Source organism: Hemibagrus wyckioides, linkage group LG01, assembly GCF_019097595.1.
Source record: "Hemibagrus wyckioides isolate EC202008001 linkage group LG01, SWU_Hwy_1.0, whole genome shotgun sequence".
Lineage (NCBI taxonomy): Eukaryota > Metazoa > Chordata > Actinopteri > Siluriformes > Bagridae > Hemibagrus > Hemibagrus wyckioides.
In genome coordinates, this window is record NC_080710.1 from 22352635 (window position 1) to 22361341 (window position 8707).

General features: G+C 37.5%; 1 protein-coding gene across 1 annotated transcript in view; it reads right to left on the reverse strand.

The window, feature by feature from the left end:
* LOC131351367 (collagen alpha-6(VI) chain-like) overlaps positions 1-7935 on the reverse strand; it is a 29952-nt gene extending 22017 nt beyond the window's left edge. The window contains exons 1-3 of the mRNA XM_058386822.1: positions 7778-7935; positions 4839-4928; positions 41-628 (exon numbers count right to left, since the gene is read on the reverse strand). Coding sequence (XP_058242805.1) covers positions 41-628; positions 4839-4914 — 664 coding nt within the window. The 5' untranslated portion in view covers positions 4915-4928; positions 7778-7935. The remainder of the gene's footprint in view (positions 1-40; positions 629-4838; positions 4929-7777) is intronic.
* Positions 7936-8707: the final 772 nt, after the last annotated feature.

Sequence of the window (8707 nt, forward strand, 5' to 3'; positions counted from 1 at the left end):
AATTGGGAAGGTATATTTACAAAAGTGAGAATAACATTACCTTCTTGCTGGGCCTCCACAGAAATACACAATTTGTCTATTGTGCTGGTGGTTTCTTTCAGCAACTCCTCATATTTACTGAAACTCAGAACAAAACGCTGATATGGTTTATTAGCAATAGACTGCAGGCCCTGAATGCTGGCTTCACCAACCCCAATGGTGTAGATTAACACCCCCTTTCTCCGTAGCTCCATGGCTGGATTCTTCGTCTCATCAGTTGAATCACCATCTGTGATCACCACAGCAATCTGAGGCACATGATGGTCATTGATCCGACTGCCATTTTCTTTTGAGAAGTAATTATTTAGAATAAATCTGAGAGCTTTTCCAGTTTCAGTGCCTCCTTTTAGGTAGGTGAGTTTGTCTATCTTCTCCAGTAGGTCATTTTTATCGGCATACTCCCCCAACAGGAACTCTTTGTGAGGTTCGTTACTAAACTGTGTCAATCCCACTCTGATTTTATCGGGATTAATATCAAGATCCATTATGAACGTGTGCAGGAACTTCTTCACACTCAGGAAGTCTGTATCACCAATGCTACCAGAGCTATCCACAAGGAACACAATGTCAGCCAAATTAGCTTTGCACCCTAGAAATAAAAACACAGGAATATAACAGATTATTTATGTAATCTTATAATTTTTTTACTTATGAAGTTATACTGTATAGTCAAATGACAGTCCAGAATTGGAAAGACCTGTTCAAATATTAACTACTATTTATTTCATATTTGAATGTTTTTTTTTTATAAATAGCAGGCCATGTAAGTTGAAAAGCACATTTAGACACCTCTACTCCTACACATACACATGCACACAAACACACACTCTCTCACACACACACACACACACACACACACATACACACATAGAGAGACAGCTCTATTCAGGTTGGCCATGTTTCTGTGAGGTTGGGACAGCTGGAGGGCAGGTAGAGGCAGGGGAAGGAAAAGAGGGAGAGGAAGGGCTTGCCTGCCCCAGATATGCCACTAAATGTTCCTCTGCTATTTGAAACCCCTCATCCAGTGATGCCAGGTGATGACACTGGACTCATTCAGCCATACCCCCAGCAGTCGAGCAACAGACTGCCCCAGCACCATAAGGGCTACCACATTGTATGTGCCCCACTGCTCAGTGATATCCACCTTTGGCAGGCATATTGGAGCTGCTAGGTGAATGCAAACAAGGGGCCAATGTAGGCAGACCACCTGCTTGGATTCTGGCCACCCCCACTCATCAGCAGCTGCTTGAAAATCTCCACAAATGCTTCACTGTTGTCTTATGGCCCCATCGTGCTAAAGGCAACATGAGGCTTGGTCATCTGTGGTGCCACTGGAGTATCCTCTCGGTGGACCAGGCTCCAGTGCAGCTTGCAGCTAACAGTCTTCAACATGGGCTTGTAGCAGGGCTTGGAAGCACTTCTCCTGCTCCGTCTGCAACTCCATGAGTGCCTGATGTTGGGTTTGCCTGATGCCATCCACGGTCTTAACATTTTTGCCCAGTGATGTGCTACAGGGAATCTCTCCTCCTTCCCAGGTTTCGGCACTAGTGTGGTGATATCTGAAGCTTCAGGAAAGAGGAAACTGAAGGCAGGCTTGGAACAATCACCAAAGGGCTCTTTATTTTTGTCTTACTTTCACTTTTGAGCAATTTAAATGTCTTTTCACTCTACACACATACACTGTGTATTTCTCTCCTCTTGGCTCCTGTTTCTTCCTCTTTTATCCCTGCCACAGCTCACAGCAACAGAGAAAAGTAATTTGTACAATTTGGCACAGGTGTGTAATCCTTAACACTCACTTCCCATGGGTCTGCTCTCTATTCACACTCGATCATGTCCCCGTTTATATATACATTTACATTTCTGTCATTTAGCAAATTCCACAGGGGTTGCACAAACCCCGGATAAATTAGGGAGGGTAGATTCTGGAAGGGCATCCAGCAAAAAAGCTGTGCCAAGCCAAATATGCAGAACATAAACCAGAATTCCATACCAGATCAGTTGAGACCCAGGTTACCAATGACTGCCACCTGTACTGATGGCCAGTGCAGCACGTACTGTTGGGCAAAAGGAGTGTAGCAGTGAGAAGAACTTTGAATGTTTGCAGGAGTGTAGAGGTGAGAGGAACTTGACTGTTTGTATTATGATTGGTAAAGGGAAAGTGTTGGCTGATATGATGAATCAGAGAAAGGCAGACAAACTTTCTGTACCAAGAGACCAAGCGGAAGGGGAGCCAGCCCAGGAGCATCGGAGGTGCATTCAAATTATTCTACAATGATGTGGATAGGAAGACAGAAGGTGTATATGTAATCTTTGTGCATATTAAGTATGTATTGGAAGTAAAAAGAGTGTCTGACAGAGTGATGAGTGTGAAGCTGGAAATTGAAGGTGGAGGTGGTGATGTGTGTTTGTGTATTGGGGGTTTGACAATGAATGTCATCAGTGTATTTGCCCCTAAAAGTGGGGTGTTAGAAAGAAGAGAAAGATGATTTTCGAAGTAATTTGGATAAAGTGGTTTAGAGGGTACCCCTTGATGAGCCTGGAGAGCTGTAGGTATGCTCTGGAGAGAAGAGAAATGAAATTCAGTAGGAGCATGATAGAGTACATGAGCATGAATGAGAGGAAAGGAATGAAAGAAGTGAGACCTGCTAGATTGTATGGTTTGAAGGCAGTAGTGCTGACAAAAAGAGAGGAGGCAGAGCTGGAAGTGGAGTTGAAGATGCTATTTTCAATAGGAGAGACAAGGATGGACAGAATTATAAATGAGTAAAATAGAGACACACTGTAAAAAAAAATCCTAATTTTACAGAAAATGACTAATTTTTTTTACAATAGTTTCCCGTTATTTAAAATTATATTTAAAAACCAGTAAAATGACCAATATTGTCTTTAAATTAACAAATTGACTGCAATTTTAAGGATTATAACATTAATGAAAAATTACAGTAATTCTCATTTTTTTTTTACAAAAAAATGCTGTATTATTTTAACTGTATTTTTTCTGTTATCTTAAATTACATAGCAATTTACGTAAAATTACAATAATAAATTGTAATTAAACAGGTAGCTTATTATATTAAATGTTTATGCCCATAATAACATTTTAACATTTCCTACCTTCATTTTACAGTAAAACTCATTTGTATGTGTATGTGTTGTATGTGTATTTCTACATTCAAACTCTGTAATTCTAAAAAGAAATTTAGTTAACTTTTGTCATTACACCAACGCATGTTTTTTAAAGTTTTAAAACTTAAAGTTTTTTTAAAATATATGTAAGCCAAAATGTTTGACGTTCAATTGACATCAAATCAATGTCATGTTTTAGATGTGAAATTGATGTCATATTGACATCACATTGACATCAATAATTCAGCTGTTTAGCACTTTTTCTTATAAGGCATTTGGCATCTGAAGCTGGTTTTGTAATGTCAAAAGAGTAATGTTAATTTTGGGGTCATTTTACTTTCGGTTTTTAAGGTGTGGTCTCATGGTGACTTAGTGGTTAGCACTGTTGCCTCACAGCAAGAAGGTCCTGGGTTTGAATCCCGGGTTCGACATGTATGTTAGGTTGGTTGGTAATTCTAAATTGGAATACTCACATAGAAGTAAGTGTGTGGTTATCTCTCTATATGTTTGACCCTGTGATGGACTGTCAGGGCAGTATAGGCTCTAGCAGACCCCTGTGACCCTAGTTAGGAATAAAGCTGGTATAGAAAATGGATCTGTTTGGACTAAGAAATTGTCCAAAAGGGCCTAATAAATAAAATTTTAATTACTTTTGTGTCATTATTTTGGTGTACAAAATAAGACCTCAATATGTTGACGTCAATTTGATTTGCTTTTTTGACTTGTTTTTTGACATAATTTTGTGGCGTCAATTTGATGTCATATAATAATAAAGGAAACATCTGTAAAATTACAGTGTTTTTCTGTAAAATATTTAATGCTGTCATTTTATTGAAAGTAGTGGTTCATAATAGTAAAGGAAAAATCCGTAAAATTACAGTGTTTGTCTGTAAAATATTTAATGCTGTCATTTTATTGAAAGTAGTGGTTCATAATAGTAAAGGAAAAATACGTAAAATTACAGTGTTTTTCTGTAAAATATTTAAGAAAAATGTATGTAAAATGATTGTTTTTGCACTTTATTTGAATGAATGTATTTTACTTTAATTTTACGGTTTTTGTTTGGCAGCCGCTGCTGCCAGTGATTTGACCGTTTTTTTACGAGATTTTTTTTTACAGTGCAGATTAGCAACAGCACAAGTACATTGGAAACAAACAAAGGTTTGGAAACAGTGTCAGAGATGCAAGACTGAAATGGTTTGGGCATGTGCAGAGAAGGTTTATGGATGTATTGAGCGAGGATATGCATGTGTTTAGTGTGACAAAGGTAGGGGACAACGTGAGATGTAGATAGATGATCTGCTGTGGTGGAAGAAGTTATAATGCATTTTAAAAAGTGTACAGGGCATGTTATAATAGCAGCTTTTATGGCATTTGGCAGACACCCTTATCCAGAGCTTTTTCTGATGCCAAAATAAATTTGAACCTTTTCCAGCCTTAATCTGAAATTATAATGTATAAATTAATTGTAATAATTGAAATGTTATGTAATTTAATTGGTCTGTTTTATAGAGATCCTGTGGTCTAATATACTACTGCATCTCTATTTCTATATTTATTATCTATTGTTAGTTAAGGCCTAATTAGACAAATATTCCATCATTGTATAATTTTTTTGACACCCCCTTCCATCACCTACATCCCTCCAATGTTTAACCCAAGTTTCATACCTGTGTTCTGTGCACTGCTCACAAGAAACCATGATGTTAAAATGAAGAGAGGTAGCAGTCCTTTTACTTTCCCCATGGCTTCAATGGAATCTAATGGATAAATACAGAATAATTAAAAATATATCCATAAGATTTGCACACTATGTCAAGACCCTGTGTTTACTGAAAGAGTGGGCCCTAAATTACTAAAAAGTTCAACAGCAAGTTCATGCTTATTTTTGATATGCTTTAAAGCACTGTATTTAAAAAATGAATCAAATGCTTACTCGGAGCCCCATAATGTTTTAAGTAAACTTTGTGTACCCATGATCAAATAACATATTTTGTTTACTTCTCACACATCTTCTGTAGCAAAGCATTAAAAATAACATTTTCTGCAAATGTTAATGTGCTGTCTCATACCCAGACATATTCAGGGAAAAGGTGTTTGAAAATTCAATAAATAACAAAAGAAGCTGACTATAAAAAGTGTGATATCAGCAAGGTGGTGTTACTTTTTTTATTTTAATCTTTATCAAATATGAAGTAAATGTGTGTGAACATCTGCATAAAATGTTACTTAAAAAGAAAAGGATTACTACAGATGGTGTGCTTACTTCTTTTCACATAAACACATATATTACACATACAATACAACTAAACATAACAATGACAATTTATCATCACTAATGTTTCTGCACATATCTCACCATGTCTGGCAGACATCATGTAATAGACAGTAGTTCATCAGCTGAAACTAAATCCCAGCAAACCGCAGTGCTGCTGTACATCCCTTGAGATGCACTCACATGTCAAGATCATGTGATCTTCCTGGACCCTCAGATCTAATCAACTAATAGTTCTTACCTTGCATTGCCAATCTTACATGCCATTCATGTTTCTCCCCTACAACACGGCGCAAAGGGACACATCATCTTAAAAAAAAATCTTAAAAATCTTAAGAAGTACCTGAATTAATCCCCTGAATTGTGTGTTTTTTATTTATGTTGTACTAACCTTCTTTGTCAAGGTTTTAGGTAAACTATATTCTTAGTACATGACTGAATGAACTAGCACATGGGTAAATTTTAATAGAGACAACAACACTTCTATAGGTCACCAAGTATAAGGTTGTCTGCTAAATCCTGTGAATGTAAACACCTTGCTATGCCACTGCAATCTGGGATCCTTGCAGCAGCCCTTGACTGGCAGCTGAAGGTTGACCTTAAGAACCACCTGAGCTGTCCACTGAAGATCAGTCCCTCCCTGTCCTCACTAATCTCACAGGTACATTGAAAACAAACAACGGTTTGGAAACAGTGTCAGAGAGGCAAGACTGAAGTGGTTTGGGCATGTGCAGAGAAGGTCCATGGATGTATTGTGTGAGGACATGCATGTGTTTAGTGTGACACAGGAAAAAGGTAGAGGACAAAGTGAGATGGAGATAGATGATCTGCTTTGGTGGAAGAAGTTATAATGGATGTAAAATTAGCATTATCCAGAGCTTTTTCTGAATTTATACTGGCATCAGAAAAATATTTATATTTATATTTAATTTAATAATCTCCACCCTCAGACATGACACATCATTCTGTCTACACTGATCAAGAAGCTTACTCTCCCAAAGGCTTTTGAGAGAAACACTCCAAGTATGATGACCTAGTGGAGCAATGCTGTTGTAAAAAAAACTGCAGACCAGTGTCTCAAAGGATCCTTTATCTGAAAGTAATGATGTAATGAAGTAAGTAGGAACAGAGACATTACGGATGCAACATAAGCAGCAGATAAAACCTCCTAGTTGGCTGCAATAGGAGCAATTCATATGTGTTAGTAGGACATAAGCCAGGCCTTAATCAGCTCTAGTTGGGTCATCTGAGGAAGGGTGTGATGTGCAAAGAACAGAAACACCCAAATAATCCTGAGATGACATTAAGCTTCAGTTGCTCAAAGTTCTGATATGCATGGATATCTCATATATCATTGACATCTCCTCTGGTTTTCAGTTTTTAATTATGTGCTTAATGAAAACAAATATGTAAATGCTGGTGATTTGTTGGCTAAGAGAAAAAAACGACGATGCAGGACCACTAATTGGTCATTTCATTTAGTAGCCAATGGCACTTAACTGATTAGCGTTATGACATTAACATGTTTATAAAAAAGGTGCAACAATTCAAAATGGCAACATTCACCATTGCAGTCACAACAAAAATAAAGTATCAGGCAGATTTTACTCAATCCTAAACCAGCATTTGATCAACTCAAAAACAATAGTGCAAGTATGGTCCCCCCCCCCAAGAACAAAATGTTCAGAAATGGAGCAACATTATCATGCTTTCTTTAAAACGTACGTTCACTTTGATTAGAAGTGCTCAATTAAAGGAAAAGAAATCATTAATATGTGTCACAGACCTTTTTACTAAGTCAGAGGTAAGAGTAGTTCTCAGATGGCTTAACTGACATTTTTACCCCTGAACCCAGCCATATATGTTTTGTCATATTATGACAGGTGGTTGCTCTTTGCCTAATAATGGCTGAGATTGAGAATAAGCAGCAGTGTATTGTGTTTTCTCTACCATGCTGCCAATACATATAAACACATAGGACCATTCACAGAGACAGCTTTTTTAAACAGGGGTTTCCTATACTTCAAGAATAATGTTATTGCCTACATAACAGAAAAAAAAACATTAAGTCAAAGTTATAATCTTTTTTTCTTTCCTAAACACTTAACAGATGTTTAGAAAAAAAATAACAACAACATGGTTGGTTACATTACACTGACATCTTGCACAATGCTGTACACAGTAAATATGGCCCATTTTATATATTATTTATAACGATATAATAGTAAAGTAGCACATCATATATATGCATACCTATAGGCAACATCCCTTTAACATGCCTTAGAAAATGTTTTTTTTTTTTTAAAAAAAAACATGTTATTGAAAGCTGCTCACCAAATGTTCACTGCAGGTATCACTGAAGCATACTGTGCTTTATCCAAATGCCGTTTACAGTTAATTAAATGTTTTCTAAAAGGTACGAAATATATTGCAGACAAGTAGAGTGATGTGAATCAAGCAAGCAGAAAGAGAAGGGGTTCAACACTATAAGGGGGAGCGCTTAGACCACGCCTCTCACTCCTCACACTCTCGCAATACTGTTTTAGATTATGCCGGGTGGGTGTTACTGTCATTCCTCCTACCAGGGAAAACCGTTGTTCCAATTTCATTAGAGGATATAATGAGCAAATACAAAAAGTATCTGCAAACTGCATGACTTTACACTGTCATGCAACTTGATGGAGTGAAGTGTAGCTCCATGATCAGTGCTCTAAAGTATTCTGTTGCATCTGTAGTAGCTGTAGTTAATCATGCATGTCTGGTGAAATAAAATAAAAAAAATGAAACGATGTAGATTAAAAGACTGGGTTTTTTATTTTAGAATTACGTCACGCCTCCTGAGGGTAAAAAGAGCCTCGTTGCCGCCCCTTTTATTTCCATTTTCATTTCTTGTTTATGCTGGATTATGGTGATGTGGTATATATGCGTACATCTTCTCAGTGTTTACATGCAAACTGTAAAGCCCTGACTCATTGTGCTGTATGCTCGTGTTGGATGGTCTGCCTTGTCCATCCGTAGACTATAACAATCCTCATTTGTAAACCTGTCCGGGGTATGCATCATTCATATCTTCAGACATGCATCTGTAGAAAACATGTGGTTAGTGTTGTTGTTGGTGTTCTTTCGGCTGTTCCCTTTTTGGGGTCACTACAGCGGATCATTTGGTCCGCATGCTCCGATTTGGCACAGGTTTTAAGCCGGATGCCCTTCCTGATGCAACGCTCTCATTTAATCCGGTCATGGAACCGGCACTGAGATTTAACT